Genomic DNA, 12,683 nt, shown 5'->3' with positions numbered 1-12,683 from the left:
CAATGGAATCCTTAAAAACACCTTCAACTTGATTTTGGGGAATTACAAATGCACTCTTTATGCGAGGACCATGACATTGGCATAGATTACAAATGAACTCTCTTCCCAAGCCTAGACTGCAGACGTTATACACAAGAAATCTGGATCTGCTTTGGAGAAAATAAGACTCCTGCTAGCGGCTCTGGAGGATAGATGCTCTGTTCCTTTTTATTAAAAAACAAGTCCTGGATGTTTGTTTAGATGTGCTTATAAAACTTTTTTTGGGACTGTTAGAAGTCTTAATTTATTCATATAGTTGTTTTCTTGTTCCCCTGATTTATATGGGGAAACTAAACGGAACAATGAGGACGTTTATTTGTGTCAAAGTACTTGTTTTATATGTTATACATGATCATGTGTATTTATAAGTGTACATGTGTGCAAATGTACATTTTCTGTAAAGTGCAATAGAGAATGAAGAATTGTTTTTAAGCTGAATCTTTTATTTGGCTGTCATATGTATGTAAGGTTTAGGTTTGAAGCAAGAAACATACGTCACTCGAGAATGTGAGGACAAATGGTTGATTCGCACCCAAAGGTGTTGGGTCCTTTCTCGACTGGGTACTTTCTCAACATTACCACAAAGGGGCGCTATTTTTTAGGTTAAAGACTGTCATAGCAGAGTAGCAAGAGTAGAGAGGAAAACTTTTCCTTTAAAGGGGAACTTTTACACAGTTTAATGATAAATATTTTAAGGAAACTTTATCTCCCTGTTACGGTTATTCATACTTGTGTAAAGTATGCTTCTTGCCTTAGTCATTCAACACAATTCAGGTTCATTGCAGCGTATGTAGAGTTCTGATTTGCTGGAGTAACACAGAAACACAAACATTCATGCATAAACCAACATATGACTGGCCATCAAGCTTAGAGTAACGGAGGTAGATCCACACTTGAAAAAGAACATGTATTCATCTACCTCCCATATTTCATTTCTGTGTGTTTTGGGACAATTTTACAGAAATGGGTTCATGTTTAAGTCTGTGGTTGGATTTCATTTTAATCTTTAGATTTGAATATTTTTTTCATAAGTTTAACTACCTTTTATACTTTTGTAAGGGAATGTTTTTATATACATCTAAAACAGACAAAAAGTTATTTTTGCAGCCAAACATCCTTATTGGTACAAATCTTTTCATTAAAGGGGGTAGGGTGTTGAAAGATATTCAGGCAACGGTACAAAAAATATTTTTTGGTCACTCAATAAGACACAACTTACCCTTTATCACAGTTTTATTGTCCAATTCCATCACGTACAGTACACTACACTACATTAGTTAAAATTGAAAAAGATATATGACAAGAGCCCTATGTGTCTGTCGCTGTTTAACATCTTCTGCTTTGTCATAATTACTCAGTTTTTTTCATTTCTTTGAATGCTAAAAGCTGTGGTTTGAAATAATATTACATACCTCATGCAGTTGTTGATTGAAAATGAGAACACTAGAATCGTTCGCTTCTTTTGTTTGTCATAAGCACCGGCTTTGATGTCATGCCAATCTAAATATTTCTATAGCTTTAGCCAAAAAGAGTCACGTGTGGATTTTTTTTTGTTTAATTTTCAGGAGCCATCTTACCTTGCCAACAGAGAGTACGTTTTAGCTCTCTATTTTCATGTATGTTTCCTTTATTTCTGAGCAGCGTGTTGGATAAAGAAAGAATAAGGTCTGTTAATATTCTATTGAATATTGTTTGTTAAAATACCTCCATTTCTCAGCATAAACCAAAGAACTATCATGTCAGTGTTTTTCAGTTACAAACCGATTCAACAGAGCTTTTATTATGAAGGTTTACTAAAGAATTATTTGCCAATGTAGATCTCTCATTTACCTCTGAATAAACAATGAATGATTGAACATGTAGAATCAGTTGTAAGTAGATCTGTAATGTGACTTTTTTGGGGGTCAATTTTACAACAAAAGAAAGGTGGTGTTAAGAAAGAGAAATCTGCGCTTTCTTTGTAAGTCTTCATTCATAACATTCAACTTTTTAACATTTGTAAACAACATTCAAGAACCCTCGAAAATTGAAAATGGCATGTTTGTCGGTCTGTATTTGATGCTTAGATGTAATATTGCCATCTAGTGGCAAGATATGCTCACACTTTCTTTTATGAGGTACTGTAACCTTATAAAAGAGATTCTTCTCTAGGCCATTTGCCTTTTTTTGCTTACTCATTACCTATAGAAAAGAGTGCAGTCAAATAATTAATCTATGACCATAATTCTCTTCCCTCCTTTCATTTGTCTACGTAATTAACATTTTAATAAAACAATACATTTTCTTTATGTCCTATGGATGTACACTTATTTGTGCTGATTGTTGTAGACGCACTTGGAAAGATGTCTTGTCTTGGATGAGGTGCTGTGTGTTTTCCGAGGGACCAATCCCAGGTCTCCAGTTTTGAAGTGAGAAAGATGATTGGCGGATTTCTGCAGGTGGAGCTCACCTGCTCTGTGGTTGAAAATACAGACGATAAAATGAGTCAGGTGAACTTACAAGCACAAAATTATTTAAATAAGTGTAATCTAAACATACCTTTTAATGTTTTGAGATTTTGTAGGTTGGTCGCCGCACGGCATAAAATCAACAAGAGACGGACCTTCTCCAACAGCTGCGGCAGTGTCCAGCACAGCCAAGAGCTTCTCCACCATCTGATTCCGTTGCATGATAACCTGAACCTCTGAGTCCTCGTTTTCAGGGACCTCCTGTTACCAAAATAAAGAGTTTTTTCCTGTCCTGGAACTAGATGTTAACAACAGTTTATTTTGTCTGTTACCCTCAGGGCCTCTTTTAAAGCTTCGGCTGCTTCCCGAAGAAGCATCTTCAGCTGTCCACACAGTCTAGTCTCCTCCTCCAGATCTTTTATCTGTATCTTCACGTCAGCTTTGGTTTGATGAAGCTCTTCTGTAAGTGTTGCATGATTCTGTCTGGAAGTATAGCGAAGTTTATTATTATTTGCTTTAACCATAAGGTCTGAAAACGTTAAGACACTTTCCGTAGCCTTTTAATTGAATAACGAACAACATGAATAGTACGATTTTTTGGTCGAGTTAAATGATGGAAAGAGGCACATGATGAAGAAAACCTTATTAAAAAGCAACAAATCAGCCATTTAAAGTAATTGTATCAAAATACAAAATGGATTAATCAAATTCATGGACACAGAAGTCTAACCTGAGAACATGGAGCTCTGTGCTGACTGTTGAATGATCTTCCAGAAGCTCTTGGTGCTCTGTTTGAAGTTTGCTGTATTTCTCCAGTTCAGTCTGCATTTGCTTGCACTTTTCTGTTAACTGTTGAACCACCTTTCATGAATTAAAAAGAGTTCTGTTTCAGGATTTTATTGGGCGATAAAACAATAGATGATGACTGCACAAAAGGTCACAAAGGTCAATGTCAATAAAACAGATAAACCTTCTGATTTGCGACATTCTTCCTGGTTATCTCGTGAAGTAGCGGTTCCATGGTTTCATTTTCTATCTTGAGTTGCTTTTCTCGGGCCTTCAGAGCATCACTCTCCTTCAGCAGTTCTTTGGTCTTGTCGGAGAGATGCATGAGTTGGGCAGTCAAAGACAGATTCTCCTGCAATGCCCTCTTCGTGGTCTCCGGCATCTTCTCATCTGACTCCCGTCGGAATTCTGCTGCCACAGCAGCGACGTGTTCCAGCATTTCTTTCTTTAGCCTATAGAAAAGCAAAAGTCCTTCTTTTAAAAACACAATATCTAAAGACTAACTAGCATAATGGCTGTTTTATATGGCTGATTTCTTTCACGAAGCGAGTCTATGGATGGCATTTTGAATGTCTATGCATGTCTTTTGAATTGAGTACTGTTTAAATATAACAAGCAACAGATCCACTTTGTTTATTAAGTAAATGCCTCCTTGTAGAGTTCTTCTTTACATTGCAGTCATTCAATGCCAGATGGATGGACGATCTATCTTGTGATATCTTAGCGCCTAAAAAGTGCACAGCATGTATACATTTGACCGAGTGTAAGTTGAAGATAAGTGTCAAGTTATGTTGAAGAACACAGTTCACCTGTCATTATCTAGCACAGCTTTTTTCTCCAGATTATAGATTTCTGTCTGGTGTTCCTCTTTTTGCTTTTGAAGCTGCTCTTCCAAAGCCCTGCGTTCAGCAATGAGTGTTTCTTTCTGCAGAGAAAACTCTTCCAAAGACGCCAGTTTACCAGCTGGACACAAAAATGAACATATAAGAATTAGAAATCAGTGAAACACGTTAAAAGTATGTAAATGTAATACTTTATATAGAACGTAATTCTTTTTTATTAAAACAAAACGGAAAGGTACTGGCAGAAAATTGCCAGTACATTTTCCTTTATTTTATGGACATTTCCGTTAATGCTCAATTGCTATTTTATGCAGTGAAAGATTTAAAATACAGGTTAACATCTGTAAAAGTGAATTCGGAAAATATTCTTCATATTAATACGGTATATTGTGCCCTATTTTTACAGATTTTTTAGAGTGTAATATTCATACACAAATGACACTTTATTATTACAGTAATGGCAAACATTTTGGCAATCTATAATGAAACTGACTACAGCATTTAATAAAAATTAAGGTTTCTCGACCAGGGAGCCACAAAAACTTCCTTTTCTCAAAATTACCTAATGTAAAAATAAGACAAAACAAGCATCAAAAACAGCTTAAACAACTAGAATCAAGATATTTCTTGGTGTTTGGTTGGATCCACTCATTTGATTGATCTTTTTTTGATGAAGTATCTAATGTGGCTAAAAACCTCGTACAGTATTTCAATTGTGATATCTGAGAAACTTGTACCGAGGGCCATATTCTCATATGTGAATTTGTCTTTATTTTCCTGAAGTTCGAGTCTAAGCAGGCTCAGCTTTAACTCAAAGGAGTCCCGCTCAGCATCTTGATCCTGCTGGTGTTTTGATAATGTTTCTATCAGATCATTCGCTTCATCCTCTTTTTTAGCCACTCTGCGTTTGAGATAGAGAACAATGTCTTTCTTCTCTTTCTCTACAGTATCAATCTTCAGCTGCAAGTCTTTGGCTTGGATCTCCAGTTCGTCACATTTATGCTGATATCTGCAAGAAAAGACACAGTCACTGTTCAATGTATTAAAGGGCAAGTGCTTCCTGTTGACACACCTACTGAGTATGTTACCTGGTTAATAATTTACAGTAAAATATGATCCATAGTTTCACTTTAGTTTACTTAAGGACACGAACACATGGCATGGAAAAGTTTAATGGTCCATTTATCTGTATTCTGAGTATGTGTTTATATAATCTTACGAATCTTACAAAATTAAGATAAGAAGATACTGAAATTTCATTCATCTGAAGGTGAGTATCTACAGGCCTATGTTTTCATCTCTGATTAGAAAACTTTAACATTGTCAATGGTTGTGATTTTTTTATCACGAGCATCTCTCACCTTTCCAGTCTCTCCTCCAAATCTCGTATTTGAGCTCGAAAAAACGTTTTATCACTCTCTTGTAACTCTTCGGCGTTCTTCTTATCAGATGTCGCGTTTTCCTTTTTAAGTGATTTATCGTCGCTCTTTTTTCCATTCTTTTTGGGAGGCATTAAACTTTTAGTTCCTTCTTCACTACGCTGTCGAAAGTTAAAACTCGTGTGTTCTTGTTGTCATGGAGACGTGTGCGCAGACACGCGCGTGGGGGTGCGCCTAAAAAATGAAGAAATAACATGCGTGTTCGACTTCGCGCAGATCTGCGCAGATCGGTCAACGTACCGCGAGAATGAATTCGAAAACACGGCTCTCGAATCCTTCTCGCGATATTTGGACGTCACGCCGCTCGGTCTGCGCATAATTTAATCTGTGATTCACAAATGCAACAGTAAAATATTGCACAAAACTGTTCAGACATTTCACAGGAGCTTTACTTCAGTTTTCGATCAAACTAAGTTTCAACGCTGACTAATTCTGTGCATTTCAACGCTTGTGAGTTCCCGTATACGTATGGTCAATTTTGTTTATTATGTTTGTTAAGAATCAAACGTAGTTTTATAAACGGCTTGGCTTTAAGCATCCGCTTTGACACCATAATAAAGACGTGGGAAGTGTGCTCCACCTGCTCTGAAGAGCGCCAGTCCGTAATTTGCACAAGAAAAACAATGATTGATTCTGCGAACTTGATTTGGAGCTCTGTTTAAATCTCTCTAAACATGTTGCGCACACGTACGATAGACCTAACATAGCCTACTGATAAAGCTGGGGAGTTTGGGGCGTAGAAGAGAGATACATAAAGAAACGACGTCATCACACGACACTGTCACATTGTAGCACAGAATAATAGACGCGCTGGGAGTCAACAGAGCAAACACAAGACAGACATCTGAGAGGTCCTTCTCATGTTAGTATCTGACTTTTGAGTTGATCCCATACAGCTTTAATGGACTGGGACCTGCTCTGAGGGATAAGGTGAGATATTACAAAATTATTTTGAATATTGTTGCGAACTGGTACTGTGTTTTGAACATGAAATGAACATGAAAATGTTTAGGAGCGACGCTTTAATCCAAAGTGAAATTACGGTGCATTCAAGTGTGTTCCCTGGGATTCGAACCCACAGCATTTATTGAGCTGCAGGTTGCTACAATAGGATGCTGGTTGCTTCGTTAAGTCTGTTTTGAGTGATTCATGGTGTTTGTTTGTTGTTGTCTGGTAGAGAGAGAGGTTTGAGAAGGCGAGTCTTCTCGTTATGTAACTTTGCTTTTGTTTTTTGCGCTCTGCTCTCGAGTTCCTACGGTTCATTTGCGCTTGAGAAGACGCATCATAACGGAAACGCATCGAGCGCGTAGGGCAGACTACTTGTTAGTCTTTATCCTGTACTACTGTATTTTTTGTTGTTGTGGAAATTGACTACAAATTAAGTAGAAAAGAATGACTTTGAGGATCCATAGATGGTAGGAGGATGTTTGAAGTTATTGTAACGTTGTTTCACAGTCATACGCACGTGGGAAAAAATACCGTAATTATAGTAAAGTGTAGTAAAATTCCTAGATACTATGTGTTTCAGAACCATGTAAATATAAAATGATTTAGTACTACAGTGTCATTTTACCATCGTTTATACTACAGCATACTGTGGTATAGCCTACATTAAAATGTTTAGTCATAGTACAGTACACTAGAATCTACTACAGTTAACGTTATCTTAGTAAATCCTATCTTATCTCAGTAAATAATAAAGTAAAGTGAAGTTCTGTTCTGTTCATTTGGGTATGGTTTTTGGTATACCATGTACCTGTCTTATCATGTTTTTTGTTGCTGTTGTACAGAAAGATTTAGGAAAAATGTAAGAACGTAAATATTCATATATTTATATAGAATATAATCATCTAAGAATAAGTAAAATAGTTTTCATGAATTGTATTTTTGGGTAATATGCTTGAGTGTGAACGCCATGTGCTCAGGAATGTGTTATTTTGGTTTTTCACATTTTTAAGCCAGAAGGCTGTGTCCTGTACAGAGCGTTAAATATTTGATTGTGAAACCAAAGGGAAGCAGTGTTGTAATCTCTGAGATATTCAGCCTGTCTGGCATGGGCTGTTTTTGTTTGGGAATGGACACAGCAGGCGGTACCCGGGAGTTGTTGGATGTGTGTTATGTGCTGAATTGTTGTAATGCACCACTTATACACAAAGCAGTCAAAGGCACATATTGTATTCATCTGAAGAATTGGTTGAAGACGTTTAATTTAGAATCAAGTACAAATCCTGGCTCATCAACACACTGACTGTATACAAAAAACAAGCACACCTGTCTAATGTAACTTTTTTAATGCTTTTACAGTCATCCAGATCCCATGGAAAACAGCAATGTTTATGTAGAGGTAAGTTAGTCCATTATTCTATTTATATATTAACTTTGAAAACTTCTCAGGGTTGTTCAGAGGATGGCCATTCTTTTATGTATTTCCTTATAGGCATAAAATATGACCCTGGTGACATTTCTTAACAAAGTTGTGGTCACAAAAGAAATCAGAGCGCTTAGCCATTAAACCGCAATTGAATTAAGATGGGTGACACAAAAGGGCTTGGACCGATGCCTGTGTCTTCTTCAGAATGGTTGAGGACAAACTTTGTTGCAGGCAACCAACTGGTGCCAAATGTTACTGTTTATTTTACACCAACTAAACATTAGCGCCACTGGTAGTTCTGTGTTACCCTCTAGAATAAAAGCAGCCCTTTTCAGTTCCATTGCCATCTGTCTTTCTAAACAATACGGGACAACAGTAAAGACATTTTCCCATAATCCAAGCTCACTTATATCAATTTTATTGCTCTAAACATCCAAACGCTCGGGCACTGGAGTTTCCTCGGAGATTGTTGTTGCAATGATATATTGATCTTTTTAAAGCTCTAACACAATGATGTCCCCTTAACAACAGACTTGAGTCACGGTTCGAAAAGAGTACAGAGAAACGTTGCTTTTCGCAAGATGTCTTTCATGACTTCTCAAGAAACCTTATTTTACATCCTTTAGTTTTCTCGAGAGACGTGCCTGCTGAGTTCCCCTTCGGAGAAACTGAAGAAGGAATTGGAGGAAGAGTTGAAACTGAGCAGCAGTAATTTATCTAGTAATGCCTGGTATCACGGTTGTATACCTTGGAAGGTGAAGAGACCAGTTAAACAATCTTTCTTATGGAACTAAAGCTAAACTAAATGCTTGTTTCTATTTCCTGTTTTAATACGTCTTTCTTTAACTCAAAACAGTCTACTTGATAATGAAATGTTCAAAATAGATGTATGACCTTGCATTGCCTCGCACAGGTGTCTGAGTCTCTTGTGCAACAGGATGGGGAATTTCTTGTCCGTGACTCCCTCACAAGCATCGGAGACTACGTCTTAACCTGCCGCTGGAACCAGAAAACTCTCAATTTCCTCATCAGCAAAGTTCTGCTCAGATCTCACGACGGATATAGTAGAGCGCAATACATTCTGGAAGGGGAAACATTTGATTCAGTGCCGGCGTTAGTTCATTCCTATATTGTAAATCCAAGGCCTCTGACAAAGCAGAGTGGCGCATATGTGTATTCGCAAGTTAACAGGACAATTCCACTGAGATATCTCGAGGCCATGTTTGGGTTGCCAAGTGCGGAGAACAGTCCGGTTAACTTGCCCACCAGTAGGAGGGGAAGCCAGAAGATGAGGGAAAGTGTAACTGTTACAGAAGCTTTGGAAATTGAGCAGATACATCCACAGAGGTCTACCTTGTTCATTTACATTTTTCATCATAAATGTTTGTTTGTGTTAAAAGTGAAGTGTGTCATTTCTGGTTCACTTAATGACACCAGAGGTGATCTGATTAGTAACTGCTTTTCCTAAACATTGGCTTGTCATTGGTCAGATTATAAAACGTCCCGCTTCAAACACACCCAATTGGTTAACCCAGTATAAAAAAAAATTTGATAGCACTAAATGTTTTGTGTTGGTATATTTTATAATATATTACACATTTCAGTCTTTCTGCTGGCTTGAAGCTGAACAGTGATATAATATCTTTATTTATTTCAATATTTTTGATATCTGGGAATAAGACTTTAATAGTCTTAAATGTTTCATATACTAACAAAAATGTGCATTGCATTTTATTACTTATTTGGCTTACAGAAACAGCAATGTTTTGATGCTAGTTGGTCAATTGGCACTTTAACAGTCTTGCTTAAATGTTAAATGTAATAAAAATATCAAATCAGCATTTTGCATTCGATAACTTATTTGGCTTTAAAAACAGAGAAAATGTTTTTTGATGTAATGTTAATGTTTTACTTATAGATTATTAATAAAATATAAAATATAACACACGATAATAGTAGTCTCGTTCTGCAGGTGATTTAATAAATAATTGTACTGTACTCAATTTATCTTATATTTCATTTATATATTCATTCAATTGATATTGTATTAATACATTTGATGTAATAAAAATATATTTTACATTATACAGCGACGTGGTGAAGAGTTTTGACGTCACTTTAGAGCAGCATCTTGTAGTATCCTCGTCTCCAACTTTAATGAATACATGTAAGCATAATTATTTTTCCATAAAATTAAAAATTATGTTTTAGCTATGAACAAGTCATTAATGTAATTGTCGTTTTGCTTTAATTTACAGTGGCCAGGCCACGACGAAGCCCATCAGGAAACAGAAAGTTTGTAATAGTCCCTTCCTCACCTGTTCTGCAGAACTCCAGTGATATCCGACTTTCTTCATCTCCTCCTGAGGACACTCTTATCTATTTGGAACCAACACTACATCTTCTATCCACCATGACACATCAAAACATTAACAGAGACTCTCTTGATCCTCAAACTGATCCAGGAACAGTCCATGTGGCTACAGAACTGCCTTCTCTAGAACAAGAGATACAGGAGTATGAAGATGATTATCTTGTGCCTTTCACCATGGAAACAGTTTCCTGTTTCAGAGCGAGTACATACCAGTCGCCGCTGCTGCCCGCTGAAAATAAACCTTTAGAGACTCGACTACTTAAAAGAGTGAAGGATGCACTGTGTGATGTGGATGTTAAGACAATGGCCATGCATATCACCAAAGATGACTGTAAGGTATGATGGGTTTGATTTAAGCTTGTCTTTTCATGCATTTCATTGTTTACTCATGTCATTCCAAACCTATATAATATAAACCTATTGACCCCCTTTGACTTCCATTGTATGGACATAAAACCACTGAGATGTTTCTCAAAATATCTTCTTTTATGCTTCACAAACAGGATTTGAATGAGTCAAAAAAAGTTGGCAGAATATTTACTTATGGGTGATTTTTCCCTTTATAAATATAAAGATTTAACCATAAACAGAAAAAATATATATTTTAGGTTGCTCGTATCCTGGATATGTCTGAAGATATGATGAAAAACATGGGAGTGAGCTCAGGTATGGAACTACTCACCCTCCCGCATGGACATCAGCTCCGTCAAGACCTGCTCGAAAGGTTTGTTACCCCCAAAAAAGACTTACTGTTTTTTTAAATGACAAGCGGACCAAATCAAACTAAATAATTCTTTATCTCCCGTCAGGTTTCACACCATGTCCATCATGTTGGCTGTACAGGTGCTGGGATGCACTGGAAGTGCAAAAGAGAGAGCTGCATTACTGCATAAAATCATCTGTCTAGCCTCTGAGCTCAAGAGCAACCTCAGGAACATGTTTGGTTTTGCCGTAGTTATGAAATGTTTGGAAATCCCACAGGTATGGTGGAATTTGTGCCTACCTCCAAAAAATAGAAGATGTGCTTATGTTCAATAGTAGTAGGCTCTTATCAAAAACATAATTTTGCATTTCAGATTACTCGCTTGAAAGACACATGGGCGGTTTTGCGACAGAAATACACTGAAAGTGCTGTTCTTTATGAGAAAACACTTAGAGCCTCAATGAGGTCGATGAATGATGGAGAAGGTATTCCTTCACACTTCTGCCTGTGATACAGAGTTCATATGCTGAGGTTTAAATAGTGACATGCAATTCAAACTGTATTGCAGATATAAGTGTAGCTGTAGAGACAATGCTGTTTCCCCACGTGCTCCCTCTGCTGTTTCTTCTTGAGAAGACGGATGTGACTCTTGAGGAGTCAGAGTCATGGGAAAGTGTTGACACTGGAGTGGCCATGATCTTGGGCCATCTGGATACGGCACGTACCATCGCACGCAATGGGAGGATCTTCAGTGCTAATGCACAGGCAAAAATGCAGGGTAATGGCTGTATAGCCTAAACAGTTTCTATGGTTTCAGATTTTCAACGAAATTTAGAAGAGTGGCATTTATAAAGGCCTTTCCTGTTTATAGGATGTTAGATTACATAGTTACAAAAGTTAATGAAAAAAACACAAAAGCCTTAAAGCTTACAGGCAGACTAAAAGCCACAGAACAACCATTTGTTGTAACGAGTCCATTTAGTATACCAAGCAGCTTAGTCATGATGTTTTTACATGCAGGATTTCAGGAGGAAGCAGATGTTTGGGAGGTGTTCCACACCGAGTTTCAGATGCGTCTGCTGTGGGGAAGTCGAGGTGTGGAAAGAAATAAAGATGAACGATTTGCAAAGTTTGATGAAGTGCTGACAGCTCTGTCTAACAGATTAGAGCTTTCCGCAACATGACGTATTAGATAAGAATATACAGTATGTCTGAAGAGGATGTATGTCTGCAACTGTACAAAAACTCATTTTGCAGTTTTAACTTATTTGATTTTCAATGTTTCTGTTTTGTATGTTCATTGCACACTTACATTTTGAAGCGAGTTTAACTTTAATCATTGGAATATTGTAGCTATCAACCCTGACGTATGTATTTAATTGCACTTTTTTTTTAAATCAACAAACAAATAATGGGTCATATTTACTCATGGGTACAATTTCTTAAAGTTTAATCTTTTATGCACAAACATACACATATCTTCATAAATAAATTCAAAGTTTGATCTTTGCACTACATTTTCTTCTACATATGTCATGGTGGTATAAAATACTTGTTAAAAAAATAAAAATGTTTATTTGTCTGTCATAAAATCCTGTGGTCTGTTTTCTGTGAATCTGACTTATCTGACTACTCCCATGGCCTAGAATTACATGTCCAGGTCACATTTGACCCTAAAAACA

At 36.9% G+C, this 12,683-nt stretch overlaps 2 protein-coding genes across 4 annotated transcripts; one reads left to right on the top strand and one right to left on the bottom strand.

The window, feature by feature from the left end:
* Nucleotides 1–2,315: 2,315 nt before the first annotated feature.
* Nucleotides 2,316–5,712, bottom strand: cfap157 (cilia and flagella associated protein 157). Its single transcript, XM_056745120.1, has 8 exons — nucleotides 5,476–5,712; nucleotides 4,852–5,123; nucleotides 4,082–4,235; nucleotides 3,457–3,724; nucleotides 3,217–3,347; nucleotides 2,819–2,969; nucleotides 2,578–2,747; nucleotides 2,316–2,493 (listed from the first exon to the last, which is right to left on the bottom strand). The coding sequence occupies exons 1-8, from the start codon at nucleotides 5,625–5,627 to the stop codon at nucleotides 2,346–2,348; spliced, it is 1,446 nt and encodes a 481-aa protein (XP_056601098.1). The 5' UTR covers nucleotides 5,628–5,712; the 3' UTR covers nucleotides 2,316–2,345.
* sh2d3cb (SH2 domain containing 3Cb) lies at nucleotides 5,260–12,600 on the top strand. Of its 3 annotated transcripts, none has more exons than XM_056745119.1 (11): nucleotides 5,260–5,384; nucleotides 7,858–7,897; nucleotides 8,551–8,679; nucleotides 8,838–9,271; nucleotides 10,015–10,091; nucleotides 10,183–10,634; nucleotides 10,907–11,022; nucleotides 11,108–11,279; nucleotides 11,375–11,486; nucleotides 11,570–11,779; nucleotides 12,022–12,600. In XM_056745119.1, exons 2-11 carry the CDS (start codon nucleotides 7,871–7,873, stop codon nucleotides 12,183–12,185), a joined length of 1,893 nt encoding a protein of 630 aa, XP_056601097.1. In that variant the 5' UTR covers nucleotides 5,260–5,384; nucleotides 7,858–7,870; the 3' UTR covers nucleotides 12,186–12,600. The 3 variants fall into 3 exon arrangements, with proteins under 3 accessions (XP_056601097.1, XP_056601095.1, XP_056601094.1); XM_056745117.1 differs by lacking the exon at nucleotides 5,260–5,384 and adding an exon at nucleotides 6,360–6,483 and having other exon boundaries at nucleotides 12,022–12,599; XM_056745116.1 differs by lacking the exon at nucleotides 5,260–5,384 and adding an exon at nucleotides 6,549–6,968.
* Nucleotides 12,601–12,683: the final 83 nt, after the last annotated feature.

This window comes from Triplophysa dalaica, chromosome 4 (assembly GCF_015846415.1).
Source record: "Triplophysa dalaica isolate WHDGS20190420 chromosome 4, ASM1584641v1, whole genome shotgun sequence".
In the NCBI taxonomy this organism is placed as follows: domain Eukaryota; kingdom Metazoa; phylum Chordata; class Actinopteri; order Cypriniformes; family Nemacheilidae; genus Triplophysa; species Triplophysa dalaica.
Note: the sequence above shows the minus strand (reverse complement) of the source record. Positions and strands in the feature narration are given on the sequence as shown.

Bases quoted from the DNA above. Each gene is read 5' to 3' on its own strand.
- cfap157 (XM_056745120.1), bottom strand. From the start codon at position 5,627: ATGCCTCCCAAAAAGAATGGAAAAAAGAGCGACGATAAATCACTTAAA. The intron at 3,348-3,456 runs GTTTATCTGTTT...AATTCATGAAAG, and splicing joins AGAATGTCGCAAATCAGAAG to GTGGTTCAACAGTTAACAGA. The intron at 2,494-2,577 runs GTATGTTTAGAT...TTTCAACCACAG, and splicing joins AAATCTCAAAACATTAAAAG to AGCAGGTGAGCTCCACCTGC.
- sh2d3cb (XM_056745116.1), top strand. From the start codon at position 6,946: ATGACTTTGAGGATCCATAGATG. The intron at 7,898-8,550 runs GTAAGTTAGTCC...TACATCCTTTAG, and splicing joins ACAGCAATGTTTATGTAGAG to TTTTCTCGAGAGACGTGCCT. The intron at 11,023-11,107 runs GTTTGTTACCCC...ATCTCCCGTCAG, and splicing joins CGTCAAGACCTGCTCGAAAG to GTTTCACACCATGTCCATCA.